The sequence below is a fragment of the Papilio xuthus genome, unplaced genomic scaffold (genome assembly GCF_000836235.2).
Source record: "Papilio xuthus unplaced genomic scaffold, Pxut_1.1 DF827461.1, whole genome shotgun sequence".
NCBI lineage: Eukaryota > Metazoa > Arthropoda > Insecta > Lepidoptera > Papilionidae > Papilio > Papilio xuthus.
Window position 1 is genome coordinate 4,424,580 of NW_013531188.1, and position 18,591 is coordinate 4,443,170.

At 34.2% G+C, this 18,591-nt stretch overlaps 1 protein-coding gene across 2 annotated transcripts; it reads left to right on the forward strand.

Moving 5' to 3' along the window:
• The first annotated feature begins 114 nt into the window (after positions 1-114).
• LOC106119517 (uncharacterized) lies at positions 115-18,444 on the forward strand. 2 transcript variants are annotated; one of them, XM_013314556.1, is made up of 14 exons: positions 115-256; positions 6,663-7,398; positions 8,360-8,541; positions 8,863-8,980; positions 9,473-9,710; positions 10,036-10,266; positions 10,581-10,774; positions 11,114-11,894; positions 12,281-12,491; positions 12,790-13,008; positions 13,414-13,544; positions 15,384-15,492; positions 15,759-16,194; positions 16,608-18,444. In XM_013314556.1, the coding sequence occupies exons 1-14, from the start codon at positions 186-188 to the stop codon at positions 17,265-17,267; spliced, it is 4,317 nt and encodes a 1,438-aa protein (XP_013170010.1). In that variant the 5' UTR covers positions 115-185; the 3' UTR covers positions 17,268-18,444. The 2 variants fall into 2 exon arrangements, with proteins under 2 accessions (XP_013170010.1, XP_013170011.1); XM_013314557.1 differs by lacking the exon at positions 115-256 and adding an exon at positions 280-748.
• The last annotated feature ends 147 nt before the right edge of the window (positions 18,445-18,591 follow it).

Genomic DNA, 18,591 nt, shown 5'->3' on the forward strand with positions numbered 1-18,591 from the left:
TTTGTAGACATACATTTATCACGTAAAATAATTAAATCGATAATTGACTAGGTTTTTCGTCATAATATTTCCGTTTGTATTACTTCTTGTCAAAAAATTTAAAATAAACAACGTAAACTAATGTGCTAATTATTTAGGAGTATAATATATTATTCTCATTTTAGTATTTTTCCAATAAGAAAACTATGCGGAAATTTCTTTTTGAATATAAAGTTACAAGAAGTCATTCCGATATACAAATGTCAACTGAGCCACGGTAATAACACGCAGATTTGCGGGTGATCTTTATTAATACGCTACCCTTTTATTTATCAGTTCATGCATACTTAACTGCAAATAGTGGTCAATTCCGTTTAGTTTAAATGGTCAAAGAGTTGTATGTAAGCACGGTAGACTGAATCGCGGACCGCCCGGCGCGGATGAAGTGGATCACCAGAGCGCGACGAAAAGTAATTTGTACAAAAAACTGAATTCAACTCATTGCGAATGCTCTGTTGTTCGTGATGTTTTGTCCGACCGCACAATATATCGATGGTCATTGTTGCTAGACGTTTTTACGGTACTCGGACTAAACCGCGCCGGTAACGATCAGAATTTGCAGTGAACTTTCAGTTTTGCTTTAGTTGTTGCCTCAGGAAAAGTTTGTAACATAAACTTGACTAGATAGTTTGTTTGCGGTGCGTTATTGCAAAAAAAAGCTAAAGAAGTGTTGGTTTCGGAATATGGGAGTTTTAAAGTGGTTGCGGCGGTGAGTACGTATATTAAAATTATACAAAAATACTAATAACATTTTACATTTACCCTTATATTGTGTGATGACTAATTTGTAAATATTTTAATTCGTCACATTTAATAAATTAACTTTATTTTCAAAAAATGCAACATAATGCGGCGTGTAGGTTATAATTATCATGAAAACTTAACTTCTTCAAATGTAAAGTCTGTTTGTTCTTATTTAAGAAATACGTAAAATACAATGCGCTAAGCGAAGTAATGCTCATTTTATCTTCTCAAATCGATTTTTAATTTATTCAAATTAATATGTTGCTATTAATACTTATTCAGTTTTTCAATGTTTACTTTAAATTTTTTGTTACATAGATTCTCGGTACATAATATACTTACACAATCCTTTGCTGAATTGTATAAAATCTATTGATCTGATTACAATACATGGAGGTCACATACCATGGTTCTATTGTGAAACCTTTATTTTCAATGCATGTTTTGTTACAATTGTACTTACATGTTATATTCGTATGACCGATTATAGGTAACCTCGGAAGCGCCTTTTAACTCTGTATTTACCGGCTGACCTTACTGCTTTTCGGTTGTACGTGAGTAAGATTACAATACCACTGCCGAAACAATTGTACAAAACATATATCCATCTCAAATGGTGTCTTTGAAATATTTCTCATCATATTTCTCGTCATCTCGCTATCTTTCAAAATATTAAGATAAACACATTTTTTTTTATTGTAAATGTATCGGCAATCAGCAGTGTGAACGTACGGTTGTGTGATAAACCGTAAACACTTTATTCTTGCTCTTGTTGTATATTTATTAAGCAGTACTTAATCTTGTTACGTAAATCGGCTTATATTATGTTGATAAACAAACATAGGTGTTTGTTACTGGCATAGCCGATTTTTTTTTTAAATAGGGTCGGCCAATTTTTTTATTGTCATCGTTGATGTATTCAGCCTAGCACGAATATTTGTGACAATCATCGTATCGTCTGGTGTAAAGTATATAAAAAAATCTCATACTAATTTTGACATAATTGACGATGACGATACGAAGACGATTTTCACAATATTCGTGCTAGACCCATAGTATCGTTTCTTCTATCTTGAAGCGCTAACAAAGCAAAAACAAAGACACTCAAATATATCACAAGAAAATGTTCATGAAATTATTTGGAATCAATTATTATAAATACGTCCAAATTATAGCTTAACTATATTTGTTTTGCTACTTTTTTTTAAATACGATCGGTGGTTGAAAATTACGTCATATTATATTACACTTGCAATTTATTCAATAAAATAAAAACAAGCGGACCGTTGTATAGGTGTACTTAATACTATGGCTTCGTTCACCGAAAGAAGGGTGCGTGCGGCTTCAATATGTTATTTGTATTATGTGTGATTCATACGCAGTTTTGTACCCTTTGCAAATTCACATCGATACTCTATTTCAGTATGACGTAAAAATTAACATACATATCTTAAATGCGAATGTTTGGATGGATGGATGGATTTTTATAAGAAGGTATCTCACGAACGGCTGCATGGATCTCGCTGAAAGGCATAGGACATAGTCTGGAAGAACACATAGGCTACAAATTTGGTTTTCTTTTAGTTCCGCGCGGAGACGGGGGCGACAGCTAGTTGATAAATAAAATGGCCTCTCTTCAAAAGTCTTGTATCTTTTTTACTCATATGAAAAAAAGCTTTGCTATCTGTATTTACTCCTTTATATTTAGAGTTTATTTTCTTTTTAACACTTATGGCTGTTTTACGGTCACGAAGAGGAGCATCTCATTACGAACGGTTTAATTTTTTTTTCAACACATTTTGTTCAATACAATTTTCGAATTGATAGCCCGCAGTTTAATGAGTTCCTTTCAGTAGCAATGGATATTATCGAAAAGTGAAACCTCATTGTATACTTTTTCGCATGCCTCTCGACTCTTTGTGTGTTACAAAGTATGTTAAATTTTCGCTTTAAAACTAAACTGTGTGAATTTATCTTGTTTTTTTTACAAAGTACCCGCATTCCCATTCTTGATAGTCTTAAATATTTTCAGCATACAGAAATTACGTAATTCTTTATTGTTTCGGCAAATTCATTATAATAAAGGTATGTTAATATTTAAATATGAAAAAGCGGCAGAAATAAAATGTTCTGTGAGAAGATCATTTTTTAAAAATATGACTCAACCAATCTAAAAAAAACTAAAAAACAGGTTAGCTGGAATTATATTGTATTAATGGGTCTGGTACATTTAAAATAAACAGGTATATCTTATTGTTATAGTTACGTAAAACATATAAGGTACGAAATGAGACATGAAAAGTCTAAAAGCACCAGAGTATTTTGAATCCTAACCGTGGGTCTCTAAGGCTAAAAATATCCGGTTTAAAACATATTATTATCTGTCTTTTGTCAAAGATAAGGACCTGTACTTCATCCCTGGATGACGATATGTTTTATACAGAGATTTTGACCTCAGAAACAAACAGTAAAAGGCTTAACATATGTTGGACATAACATTAGTAATCCCCATTCATAACATAAAAGCCAAGGACATATCTATCTATAAAGACGTACAAAGATACTTGACATTTTGACACTCTATTCACTATGGTTATTATAGACAAATGGAGAGCAGGCGTTGTAGTAGATAATTTGATTCGCTTGACGTTTCCGATATGCTAAACAAACTCTTTCACATACAACCACCTATCCTAAGAAAATAATATTATCTCGTAAAACATCCTTCAAGAGAGAGATATGCTTCTTTTCTAGGCCAAAGTAGTCGGTGAATATTATCGTCTTTTTGTAAAATCAGCGATATATTTCCTTTACAAGACTTCAATCCCCAAACTAATGTTTTGCAGTCTGTGCTATACCTATTAAGCTATCGGGATTATTAAATTGTTGTATGAGTTTTATTCCAATCCATTTAAATTGAAAATTATTAATGATAATTTTAATGTATTAAAAAATTAGCTGTCGCCCGCGTTTCCGTTTACACAGAATTAAAAAAAATTGTAGTCTATGTGTTATTCCAGACTATGTTCTACATCTATACCTCTTAGCGAGATTCATGCCGTTATAGAGATATCTTTTAACAAACTTTCATCCACCCAATCAAAGATTAGCATTTATAATATTAGTAAGACTATTAACCTAATTTGCTGTTTATCCGCCTGATATTACGTAATACATAAGAACTAATAATAAAAGTAAATAATGTACTTGTGAAAGTTTCTTAATCTTGATTACAGAAAATATTAAAATTGTCTGTCCGTTGGTATTATTTGTGAATAACGGATCAGATAGAGAATAGATAAATTGTAGAACTGATAATGCGTAATCATAAATAACAATAAGAGATCCGAAGCTTTGTTATTCGAATAGAAATCATCGTCCGCTACCTAATTTTACTGTCAAGATAATAGTTATATAAACAAATCTGTCTGTGCGTCAGTATCTTTAAGTTTAAAAGCAATAAAAGAATTCGTTCAACAAATAGTCAAGTGAAAGTTGTTCAGACAAAGCTTGTCTGATGTCTTATAGTCTGTATAGATGTTTCAATCAATGCTGTTTCCATTGTTGTAGATCTACTTGTTAAAAATTAATCTTGAATTTCGTAACAATTGATGAAAAAGTTTCCATTTGCCTGAAATTTCTTCTCTAAATCTTTTATCACTTGAATAAACTGAATACTAAAAGTAATTTGTTTTTTCGCTTAGACGGATAGTGTAATAAATATTTTTTCACTTTCTACTCCATTGCGTTTTGTCTGCAAAGAATTTAATCTCCCCAAATAAGTATTGATTGACTTCGGTATAGGCTGCCTTCCACCCGGTATGCCTTCACGCCGCAATCATGTTTTGGTCGCATAACAATTAAACTTAGGTCACTTATTGTGGGATTGTGAGCCTTAAATCCCCGTTTAAAACATGTTATCTTCTATATATTTTATACAGAGATTTTGGTCTCAGAAACCAGGCAGAATGTTTTCATTCACTAGTTTCGGCAATCCACAATAGTAGATACAAAAATAAATGGTTCCACCAAGATAAAAAAAAATATTTATTAATATGCAAAAAAATGTATTATTCAATGACATGTGTGAGATCATGCTTGTAACCTAAATATTAACAATAAAAACTTTTCCGTATTAAAAACCTGTACAAGATCGTTCGGCCTTTGTTACTGGATGTGACCTTTGCATGTTATTGAACTGTAATCGAGTTAAGCTTTGCACACAATTAACCGTAAATTCAAATTAAATAATAAATCGATATTATCTATAAATTCCATTCATATGAGTTAAAAGATAAACTTAATTTCATAATAATAAATTCAATGGACTCAGAAGTAGAAAACAAAATCAGTTGGCCAACATATGCACAAAAACATATACCGATCTCTGTTTTTATAGTGCATGAGAGAGATAACAATATATGTTAAGGGTTTTTCGGCGGTTAATTCCATATTTAAAGTTTCAATATTGCCAGTACCATTGTTGTAAATTGCCTAACCTTGCTATATTGTGTATTGTACTATTAAATCCTATTGCAGATTTAATTTATTCAAAACAGTTTTGTTATTTTAATTTGTGCCATCGGTTGTTTATAGCCGGAAGTCCGTTTTTTGTTACCGATTAAATAGAAATTAAAATTAATTCTTACAGATTTCTTAATCGTTGTTACCGTTTCTATTTGTACCAATTCTTTGGTTGATAATGATATTATTTAAAACACGATTTGCTATAACTTGACGTAACATTAATGCGAATTCGATTTGAAATGGTGAAATGAGATCTTAAATAGAAAAACTGTAAATGGCGCTACATTTTCGGTTGCTGTATGTTGATTATAATTCATAAAGTACTAGCTGTCGATCTCGACAACGTCTGCGAGCAAATAAAAAATCTTAATAAGTAAACCTATTTGTTCTTCCAGACTATTTTCTACATCTGTTGAGCCCTTCCGGAAATACCTTCTAACAAACATGTATCTTACCGTGGGTTTTTGAGAATTTTCAGCCATATCGGTGAAACCGTTCTTGAGTTATAAATAGTGTAACTAACACGACTTTCTTTTGTATATATAAGAATTAAATAAGTATGAAAGTTATATGGAGACATTAAATGCTTAGTTCTGTACTAATTTCACTATATAATTGTTTTTGTTATAATAACTTGTTTATAATTACGGGCAGTTTAAGTGCGGACTCTCTCACGGAACTATTTGCTAAATTCCGTTCGGCCATTAGCTTCCGTTTGTAATGCGACGTTCCCAGCCATGGCTATTATCGTGTTCGAAGCAATTGTGGCCTAAAATGTACCTCCATTAACTGCGTTTGTCCATTACCATGCTAAATGCCGACTTTAGTGAACCGAATAACGGTTCGAATTGTTTGATGTAACGAACAGTGAATATTATAAGTAGAAATACTTTTTTTTTATAAATGACAAGTATATGGCTTTCAGGTTGTAAACTTATTTAGTAATTTCGCTTGGCATATTATAATATAAAGGCTAACAACACCAAGTTTGTATAGCTTGAATAAATTTAGCAATTAGTTCGTATAGTTAAATTAATTATTCACCTCGAATTAAGTTAAAACACATGGCTACTAAGATGCTACTAGTTTTTATACAAACATAACATTTTATAAAAAAATGTATCTTGTAATTGTTAGACACTCTCGCCTAATAGAGGCAACGGAACAATTTACTGTTAAAAGCTTGAGTTACTAATCCGAGCTCGCGTGTAAGCGATACTTTTTACGCATAAATATGATTGGGTGGGACGCATGAGTGATGAAAAAAAAATTGTTTTGCTTCTACATAATAAGCAGCAAATAAAAACTGTTTGATGAAATTGCAAATGTTTGAGGGTATGTTTTAATTTCAGGGAACGATATACGGTAGCAGCGCGGCAAGTTGACACAGAATCAACAGACGATCAGCCACCAGCCACAACACAAGGCACCATCCGCACCGAACAATACAAACGAGATTTAGCGGAGTTCCAAGCGAGGAGATCTCTAGGTAAAGAAGAGCCACAGAATATTACTCCAGTAAGACGGAAATGTGGAAGACATTCCCTGCCCGCCTCCTGCACAGACTGCACCGGAGGAGATCCAGACACGACATTTAATTACGAAAAGAATTCCGCAGCTAAATACAAAAAGAAGTCACGCAACGCTAGACGAGCTAGTCTAGACGATAAATTACCTAATATACAGTTCTTGTTCCAAAATCAGGTGTTCATGCCAGGCAATATGTATTCCGGTTCATTCTCCGAGTCAGCAAAAGCTCGCTATCAAAAGAGATCCCAAAGATCACCAGATATAGATTCAGTACAGAGACATATAGATTTCAAGGATGAAGAATTAAAATCGCCGTCTTTATTCCTTAAGAATGACTCTTTGCCGTGTGATGTGAAGAAGTTTATCGAAGGTTCCAAAAAAATTGACGATGTTGATGGAATGTCTTCTAGTCACAATTCCGTTAGGGAATTAAATAATGATAACAGCTGTGAAGAGAAAATGTGGGAGGTGATGAACGAGCTGAAGAACTTCGACCAGTGGGCTGACGATCAGCTGCAAGGGCAGTCAGCTAACACCACCAAGTCTGATGATACTAAAGTAAGATATTTTTTTCACAAATTATATCGGCCAGTTTTACTGACGGCCAAAATTTACAGAAATAAAAATACACATATAAATATAAATTTACGGTGGTAAAGCCAGCTTTTACATCTACGCACGAATCGGCCCGGCTCAATACCACGACCACACAGAAGACAGGCGTGAAGTGGAAGCAATTCCGCGTTTCGTCTGATGAGTGTGGTACCGGAACCTAATTTTAATCCTCTTTCACTTTCTACCCTTTTTCCTATAAGACAAGGATGGCAATTCCGTATGAGGGGATACATGGGAAGGGAAAATATTCTCTTTCTGTGCATATCTTCCTCCTATTGCGAATGTCTATGGGCAGAGGTCGCTTCGCTGTTTCAGAGATTTCGGGTGGCCGTTCGCTCGGTGAATGTAGATTAAGGTCATTTTTAATTATACAGTTACTTGACCGTGATTGGTTTATTCTAAAATAGTATTAATGAATATGTAGAAGTATCATGTTACACGAATGTTCTAACAGCGGTGTACACTTGACCTCCGCACATTGAAAAGTAAAAGCGTTACCAATATATACATAATATTATATACTGACACTTACATATGTATATCAATTACACATAACACAAAAATAATAATCTGATATATAGTATCACATATATAACAGATTGTCTTTTATTTTATCAAATAATTGTGCAGATGACGTAAATAGTATATTTATTTTACGTTAAATAAATTATGCTATGATTTTTTTTCCGTTCATTTTATGTTTTGCAAATTTATGATGCCAAACACTTTTCAATATACATCACGAATACTTACGGCAAAAAGTAACACAATAATTCACTTGTTACGTACCCACACACAAACAAATAAGATGTCAAACTACCTTAAAGATATATCAGCCATCATTAACATCGATAACATTTTTTTTTCTAAATTTTTTGCTATGAACATATGATACTATTTGCAGAGTGACGTAAGCGCTTATGGGCTGGCTGTGACAAGTTCTAGTAATATGAGTGTGACATTGGACAAAAGTAGGTCTTGGAACACTGGCAAGTGGGGTCTAGTACCCGTACAGATAAAGAAACTGCACGGAGTCACCATTGATCATGTTAAAAAGAAACAAAACACAGAGATAAATATACTGAGGTAAGTATTTTTAAGTAAGTCTTTGTGAAATGGATAGAATGTAACGGATTGATAGATGGATGAATGGATAGATGGATAGTTGTTTGTAGGTTTGTTTACTCTTTGTTGTGATTGTCTGTAGCTTGAACTGTTTGAATCGATTTTGAAATGTGATGGTTTTGAAAATCATATGATTTACATTACTCACCGTAGTGTTAAAGTTATGAAAATATTCCATTTTGTTAATAATGAAAAGTAACAAATAAGATTCAAAGTTCTCGGAAATTTTACCAAATTTAAATTTTTGTTTCTATGTTATCGTAAAATTTCTTTTCCATGTAGAAAATTTCGACACCCGAACATAATTCTGCTAATGGGGTTGTACACGGACATTCATAATAATGTCAACATAATCTGCGAGAGATGTATGGACTCGCTGTATGGAATACTACATGTACAGGTAATCTTTGTTAATACATATATCTAACTGTATAAGTATAGATTTTAAGGTTTGAGAAAGAAAACTGTTTCCGTTACAAATACTACGACACTACTCGTAATACTAAGGAAATGAATATTTACGACTAATCATATACAAAATTTAGTTTGATCGTACTTACCGTGGGTTTTTGAGCCCAAAATCTCCGTTTAAAACATATTCTTACCTCTGTGCTGTCAAAGATAATGACAGGGAGGACGATATGTTATACAAAGGTTTTGGTCTCGGAAACCTATGGTTAGTGATTTAAAGAATGTTTGTACTAAATATTTCTAGTTGTTTTATTGTATCGGATGTCCACATTAATATCATCTTTGTTATATGTAGATTATTTTGTTATGACGTAATGAAAACCATTTATTAGTTTTCAAGGCAATCTCTTTATGTATAGCTTTCTCTTTTTAAATGTATATTACTATTTTATTGATATTTGTCATGTGTAACACTTTCCAGGGTCGTATCTTAAGTGCCCAGACGTCAGTCCAGTACGCACTGGATATCGCGAACGCGCTACTTTTCCTACGTATGCAGGGCTACGTGCACTCGCGTCTGTCCAGTGCCAGCGTGCTCGTGACGTCACACGGCACAGCCAAGCTGGCCGACGTCGCTCCATGTCTACGACTCAGCAACAAGAAGAGAGAAATTAAAGAGTACGAGTTTACACCTGAGCCTCAATATGTTAATATACAAGGTTAGTGCAATAGATCTAGGCCAGGGGTAACGAACTTTTACGTAACAATGTCCCATTAAATAATTTTGTGATTATTGGAAATATTCCTTATCGCATCATATAAGACCCCCGCTCAGCTGTGCGTTGCAATTCAAATTTGCCAATCGGAGGTCAACAAATCGACGTGACGTCGACCACTCGTGATGCACATTTATGCTATTTTATGAATTATTTTTTTTTGTTTACGTCGAAAGTCTTTGCAATAACGAAAGCTAAAGTTATTTCGTTTTTAATTACAAATAGTATAGAAACTAAATAAAACAGTGTAATCCTACTTTTATTTCAGATACATCAGGTTCAGTGCCAGCGGATAGCGAGCTGTTACTACCTCAGACGGTATCCGAAGTGTACCTAACTTCTAACGCGGTAGCTCAGGAGTACTCTACCTACAGAGATAGCTCGCACTACCGCTGGTTAGCGCCGGAGCTATTCGAGCCGGACGCACTCGGGCAGGTCTACCCCTGCTCTAAAAGTGATGTATATTCACTATGTCTTATACTATGGGAGTGCTGTAATGGTAAGTAAAGATTTTACGTTTATTTTAAATTTATTTGTTTAAAAAAAGTAGTCTACGAAAAGACCATTTGCCTCAGTTACCTTCCCGTCAAAATCGGTCCATCCGTTCCGGACATTACCCGAATCAATCGCGGCCTTGCGGACAGACAGACAGACTAAAGTTTAAAAAAAAAAATTTCACCTCGCGTATACACAATAGTTAGCCACATATATTGATTATTGTATGGAAGGGCGCAAAGGCTTATTATTTTTTTATATTTCGCGGCCAAAGTTACGGGCAAAAGTTAAATAATTTAATAAAATGTTTCATTCCAGCGACAATCCCATGGAAGACATTGAAGTATGACAAACTGAAAGAGTTGTACCTGACATGGAAGACCGGCATCAGACTGCCGCAGGATGGCTCCTACCCGGGCGCGTTACTGGCTACCTTGCAGGATGGTCTGCAACTAGCACGAGACCAGAGGACAGACCTGCAGACCTTGCAGACCACGCTTCAAACACTAAAGGTACGTTAATATTAATTTCATCCTACAGACGGTTAACATTACGGACGACCTAGTAAATCTAAGTAAAGCGCCTGAGGAATTGTAATAGCAAAAATGTACGTCTTTTTACAGAAGTTTGCAGATACATTGCGGGCTCTTAACTACGTTTTCTCTTTAGAATACAATTTAAGGTACAGCGAGGCGTAGCGGGATGCGGGGGAGGGCACTACACAGTGCACTAATGACCTTGGAACGCAAAGATATTTGAAAAGAACTATACCATAATCGTCACTCAGCACTTTTCTTATGCTCATTGATGTCTAAACATGTATTAATTCGATTCTATTTTTTCTATTTCAGAGCGACCTTGATGACATGGAGTATATCATAATAGCGACGAGATTCCCTAAAACGATATCCAATTTTAGTAACCAGAGCTGGGACACCACCTCGCCAACTGACTCCGAAGGCACCAGCGCCAGGATACGGCACAAAGTGGTCGTACACAAGCAAAATACTTCTACAGATAGCGACAAAGACTCGCAAACACTCACAAGCCCATTATACGAAACATTAAGAAGAACACAAATAGAAACAATTAAACAACCAGAAAAATGTTTCATATCCGACGATGAGACAGTCACAGATAATCTCCAGCCGTTCCTCAAATTCCAACATCTACCAGATAATGACTTCTCGAGCGTCTGTTCGACTCCAGTTCAAACTAAAATACAACCTAGAATTAAAGAACTCGGTACACCTGTGTTACATAAAAGTGATTCTACTGAATATTGCAGTATTTTAAGTCCGGATACACGAGGTTTTAGTCTTACTTGCAGCGATACTAAAGACAAAAGTGAACGTTCCACTACGAAGTTAAGCCGCAGTTTCACTCCGCAATCTTACAAACCTTTACATATTAAAGTACCTGATTTCAAGTTGGATACACTTAAATCTATTGTCAAAGATAATGAACGTAATGAAAGGTCTTCGTATAATTTTGATATAAAGCATTACAGTCTGCCGGCCACACCGATAGCTAGGAGTAACAAATTAAGAAAGAATGCTTGGCTATCTGGTGATTTTAGTGGACAGGAGAAGAGTGCGGAGAAAGTCCGGGAGAGAACTTCAGTCAAAGAAGGTAAATTATTTTAAAGTTGTAAACAATTTAATTTTATCAGTGTGATACAACTTCTAACTAATATTATAAATGAGAATGTGTGGATGGATGGATGGATGGATGTTTGTTATAAGGTATCTCCAAAACAGCTGCATGGATCTCGCTGAAATTTGACATAGATGTAGAATATAGTCCGAAAGGACACATAGGCTATTAAATGAGCTTTCTTTAATCCTCCGTGGACAGAGTCGCGGACGGCAGCTAGTTAGAAATAAAATTATTTGCATTTATAAAAAAAACATATAAAATGTATTGAGAATTATATAACTCAAACAAGGATATCTGAACTGCTGATTGTGTGTGATTACCCTGAAGTGGTGATAAAATTTTGGATGTAATGTTTTCAGCGTATGAGAAAGAGACTCAAACATCTCCAATGGTGGGGCTGGGGTCAGGTAACGAGGCGGATGCGGAGAGCTCGTGCTCCAAGGCCGCCACCCCGCCGCGCTCCCCGCACGCACCGCATGCATCGCACGCATCGCACGCACTGCACGCACCGCGCTCGCCCGGCGCTGCCAGCGACAACACTGCTAGAGACAGCTACACAGGACTTAAACGGTAACATACTTTATTACTAATATTATAGATGCGAATGTTTGGATGTATGGATGGAAGGATATTTGTAAGAAGGTATCTCCAGAACGGCTGCATGAATCTTCCTGAAATTTGTCAAAGGTGTAAAACACAGCCTGGAAGAACACTTAGGCTACTAATTAAGTATTTATTTATTTCCGCGCAGGCGGAGTCACGGCTATAGCTAGTAGATGATATATTCCAAATTGTAAAAATTTTTGTCATTGTTTCCAGAATATTATAAAGATTTGTTTTTTTTTAAATAAACATATAACATTTCCAGCGTGGAGCCACCGCATGATTTCCTAATACCCGAGGACCCGGAGCCCCGGCCCCGGGCCAACTCATGGTCTCTCCGGTACCGAGACACCTTCAGCTCGAAGGGCAAGGCGGAGGAGCTGGCCAATGTGAACGTGAAGCCGCTGGTCGCGATACACGAGCGCTGGATACATGAGGCTAATAGGAAGACCACGCGCTCTCTGTCATTGCCCGAAGATAATAAGTAAGAATAGAAATATATACACACACACATTTTACTATGATATTATATTTAGGCAATTGTAAAACCTATCGGCCATATATTTGCATTAAAAAAATATATCTGTTCAATAAAATAAAAGTTATTTTAAATCAAAATTGTTGTTGCGGCATGACTCAAAGTTGTCTTATCTTTTTATCGCGATACCGCACAGATGTTTTCTAAAAGGAAAATAATAGAAAAATCGCATTATAAATATCTTAGCAGCTCAAGGACATGTGCTCGCTGCGCAGTGCCTTCCCCCCGCATCATACGGGACTACTACTCCCCAACACACATGACATCGTGTTCGGTGCAGTCACTCTCAAGTATTAGAGCCGCCAAGATATTTGAAAACAAATTGGCGACATAAAAAACGCTTGTTTATAGGAGTGAGGTGCGCGCGGTAAAGCCGGCATCCCACTGTGTAGCGATGACGTCATCAGTGTCCGCGTTACCCGGCCCCGGTGTCAGACAAGTGCGTACCAACTACCGCCTGCCGCCGCCACCAAACAAGAACGGTCAGTGAATATACAGACTCCTGCAATCAAACCTTATAATTCCTTAAGAGATTTAATTATTTTCGAACAGCCTGTAACAATAATAAATAAAGGGTGTTTCAATTTAGGCTAATCGGCTTACTGATCAATCGGCCGTATGGGATTTTTTTTCATTGGGCCTATTGATCCGATAAGCCATAGAATCAATTGGAGAAATGGTATTTTTCTACGTACTCAATCGATCCAATAGAAAATGTATTATTCCTTGGGCCGATTGGCCAGGCATACCTATCAATCAGGCCGATGGGAATTTTTCTTTGATTCTATAGATTCAATCGGCCCAATAGGAAAAATTCTCAACATGAAAGACCCAAATGAAAACCTGATTAAAAAAAAATGTCACAATACCAAAAGCCATGTACCTATTTCGTATTCTCATCAGAAATGTTGCTTTTTTGTTGTAATTGCTAGGATAACTGGCACATTAAGACTTACCGTCGGTTTCTGACACCAAAATCTCTGAATAAAATATATAATAGTCATTATCTTTGACAAAACAGAGATAACAATAAATTTAAAACGGAGATTTTAGTCTCGGTAACCCACAATTAGTCACACCTAAGCTTGGTTTGGAATAAGGAATACCTTATCAAGAATAATAAGACGCGGCCTTAATACTCAAGGCCAGAATTTTTTTTATTCTTGGTCAGGTTGTAGACTATGCACCGTTTTTCTTGTTTTTTTTTACTGCAAACGGAAATTGTCATGGCATTGTTCTTTAAATCCAGTAATTTGTCATCTGCATGTTTTTATATTTGTTTGTGTGCATTTAGTGTGCTTGTAATTATTAAGTTTAACTTAAAGGAGTATTTGGTTATAATTTTATATTCTTACTAGCTGTCGCCCGCGACTCCGTCCGAGCGGAATAAAAAATCTTAATTAGTAACCTATGTGTTCTTTCAGACTTGTTCTACATCTATGCTAAATTTCAAAGAGATGTATGTAGCTGTTCTGGAGATATCTTCAAACAAACAAACATCCAAACCTTCGCATTTTTAATATTAGTAAGATGTGCTCTTATAAAAATGTAACCATATATTTTGCAATATTTCTAATACACGAACATTTGTTTTTTTTTATTTCACATTTAAATTTTATTAGTTATGGTATTTATTTTAAGTTAAACGAAAGTTAATTTTTTTCTTATTTCTATCTTATAAGGAACAACTGATATCTTTGTATAATTGAATAATAATTTTGCTTTGCTTTGTTCACACAATTTTATATTAATATTAACATTGTAACCGTGGGTTTCCACATTCCACTTACACTGATTTAACACTGGTTTTTAATTAGAATGATTAAGATATGTTTTAGCACATGTTTCGACAGTGGAAACCCACGGTATTGTAATGCTTGTGTGCACATTATTAGCTGTAATAAATTTTGTTTTGCATGAATGCGTTTAATTTACTAACATATAGATTCGTACTGTTTTTTTTTTTAATATATTAATATGAAGGTTGTGGTATGTAATTTATGGGATGGTTTTCGAAGGTAATTCAAAACTAAATTAATAAGAGATTGGTTGCAATTTGATTTATTTTCTATATTTTTATTTTATTAATAATTTCTTTCGCTTTATAAATTTTGTAATAATGTTTCAGCTGTACTCAGGGTATTTTGTATTTAAATTATTGTTCAATTTCGAAAAAAAATCTGTTATTTTTGTATAAAACATTGCAAAATGGAAAATTGGTGATATAACAAGAAATTTTATTTATTAGAAAAATTTAATGGTATACAGAGGAAATGATAACCTAAAATTTTAAAGTTAAAAAAATTTGTAAACAATTTCAGGTCATCCATGGGATCAGTGCTACCATACACGAGACGCGATGTCAAAAAGCGTTAATTTCGCTTTTGATACTGACAGTTGTCATACATGGAAGAAAGACAGCAGTAGAGGGTGACCATGCTATTTACGATTTATGCCTCCGCTTATTTGACACTATAAAAATAAACCTAGCAGTGAGTTTCCACTGCCTTTATACAAAAACATATAACTGTATTTTTCTCAGAGATAATAAGAAGGGTAACAATGTTATATACATGTTTTCGGCAGTGGAAACTTACTCTCTTACATTTATAATTTTTCTCAGTATTACAGTCAAATAAAATAGCTTTTGCATGATTTTTTTTTTATATAACTTAATCAAATAATTTTGTAAATAGGTCTTCAAGTTCGTTTGACGTAAAAGAATCGAAAGTAGACCAGTCTACTAGTACTCGAAGTATTGAAGAATTTATACGAGAACTTATTAGAAAAGAGTTCCAAAATCATGAATTCGACGATACATCTGCAAGAAACGAGGAAATGATAAACAAAGGTGTAACGAATGTTCTAGAAGGTTTGAAATCTGACGAATCAGACAAAAAGGAAACTGTCAAATCATTTTCCAGAGTTAAAATTAACGGTAACAATAAACCATTACTTCAAATAACTTTTAGTAGATCCGGAGAGAATAGTCTACAAGTTTTGGATAACTGCGTGAATGTTACTATATGTGATACTAACTCTGGCAAAGACAAACTGCAGGATGAAGAGATTCCTCTTGAAGATTTACAAGTCAATTCATTGAAACGATGTCAAGCTTTCAATGCTATTCAGGTATTTAGAAACTATATATATTAAAATTGTATTTTCTGTATGATATATCGAAGTATATTAATTTATGCAGATATTAACGAAAAACCAATTTTGTATTATTTTTGTTTGTGTGTTTGTCGGCAAACTATGGTTTGTTCCGGGTAATCTCTGAAATACCAGGACCGATTTTGACCGAACTTTTACTAGAAGGTAGCCGATAAGTGTGGGCTATTTTTTTTTTTAATTTTGCACTGACTAATTTGAGGATTTTTAGTTTTAACGTAATATGGATCCAATATGGATCGTACAAGTGGGTAAACAAAAAATAAAAGTGTTAAAGAACTTTTTCTTTTAAAGAAATTATGTCATGGATTAAGTTAATATATTTTTTATTTAAATATATAATATGTTGTTCTGTGTTATTTAATTCACAGGAAGCTCGCAGTACCGAGGACTTGTACATTGACGACGATCTATCAACACAAATGCAAGAGAACTTTGGCGGGAAAGTGAAACTGATTCCCCTGCACGGCTCTCTGCATGAAATACTTTGCGAGAAAGAGGACGATTGCTGTCTTATTAAAGTGAAGCAAGAAAACGGCTGTGATACAATATATTTCAGATGTGATAACTCTGATACTGAATCTAGAGATGCTATCGACGGCTTAAGAGAAAACGGACCACAAGACACCGTTGTCTTCAAACGAAGTATCTCTCTGATAGAGGAACGCATACAACGCGTTATATCAAAAGATAAACGACCAATAACAATAAGAAAACGTATAGAAAACAAAGCACGACCAAAATCGGATTTCTTTCCCAAAATTACTAAAGAAACTCGTGTTTTAAGTAATAGCAGTCCCTCGCTTATTATGAAAGATAGGAAAAATGATGAAGTCGAAGTGAATATTGAAAATGTCATGTGCTATCAGGATTCCTCGTCTGATGAATGTTTGAAATATTCTGAAAATGACGACTTTGAAATATTAGAAAGGGAAATTGAAGAAGATATTGCTAATAGTAATCTGACTTCTTTGAATAGTAAATGTTTGGAGAAAATATCTGAGGAAAATTTGTCTGTTATAAATGATTGAGTAACAGATGACGGGATATTAGTTGTTAGGAACGAGTGCTATTTTCGGTGATTAAATCCAAATATTAAAACTTAACACTTTTTTCTACGTACTTTTAAGACAGTCGCTTGAATAATTAAGCTGATTGTGTGAATTGACCAATATGAACAAAATAACACGGTTTGAAACCTAAATAAATTTTCTTTTGGATTTGAAAGTATTTTGCGGCCAAATCATATAAATCAAAAAGTTAAAGGGCTTATATAAAAATATTTTTATATATACTTAACTGATTAGCCATAATTTCTAATATGATTCCGTCCAAACGGCTCGCATTTAGAGAATCCAAAGATCTTAAATATTTTGATAGAATTTTGTTGTTTAAATAACTCGATATAATCCAAGTCGGTAGCGTCTTACAAAAGTTCGTGCGGCGTCTACGCGTAAGCGACGAGTGTACGCCGCGATGTCGACGAGTAACCGTTGATTTCTAAGATCAAAAGCTCTGTATAAAACATATCGTCATGTTTGACAAAACAGAGAAAATAATATTTAAACGGAGATTATGGTCTCAGAAACCTATGGTTAGAGAAATAAAGTATCAAAAATGACACGTCTCAAACGCGTGGATGTCGGGGTTATGACGCGTTGCTGGGAGACGCTATGATCATAATTAATGTCGTAAGATTTGTCTAAATTAAGTTACTTTAATATAAGTTAAAGATCAAGGCTATGTGATTTTTAAAGTAAGTAACACGTTACGTTCCACTGTTGTGATGTAGATTAGCTTTTTAAATAAGATTTTTATATTAATATCTTTTCGCACAATATTATTTAACTTATATTTTGGTGTTTTTATAATCTTTAGGCTTTACTTAATCCTTTTTTTTTTGTTGAAACAAAATAATCATTTTGGTTCAAAAATACCAAAAAATTAATTAATTTTTAATCAGCACTAAGTTTATAGAGAATTCTTTTTTTACTTTTTTTATAGTTTTTGCATGAACCAAAGTAATTTGTTGCATAACATACAAAATAAAGGTTTTTTTGTTACATTATTTTATAAAATCTTTAAAATGGCGTGGTCATGGATCTTATGCACGCTGGTACGTCGGGTCAAACTTAACATTCCAAATTATACGTCGAGTTATTTGATTGTAAAAATATCTGTTGTTGATAAATAAAAATTCTAAAATTATGTGTAATTTTGTATTTACCTAAACTGCAATATTTTTCATTTTGAAACCCACAGATCTCTTATTTTTTTTTTCAAGTTGAGAAATGTGAGGCACATTTCAGTATTTATTGCTAGGTCTTATTTTGAATTGGACTATGACATTTAAAT

Excerpts from the sequence above, each read along its gene's own strand:
- LOC106119517 (XM_013314556.1), top strand. The coding sequence starts at position 186 with ATGCGGAAATTTCTTTTTGAATATAAAGTTACAAGAAGTCATTCCGAT. Across the intron at positions 10,267-10,580 it reads ACTATGGGAGTGCTGTAATG|CGACAATCCCATGGAAGACA; the intron begins GTAAGTAAAGAT and ends GTTTCATTCCAG. Across the intron at positions 15,493-15,758 it reads AAGAAAGACAGCAGTAGAGG|GTCTTCAAGTTCGTTTGACG; the intron begins GTGACCATGCTA and ends TTTTGTAAATAG.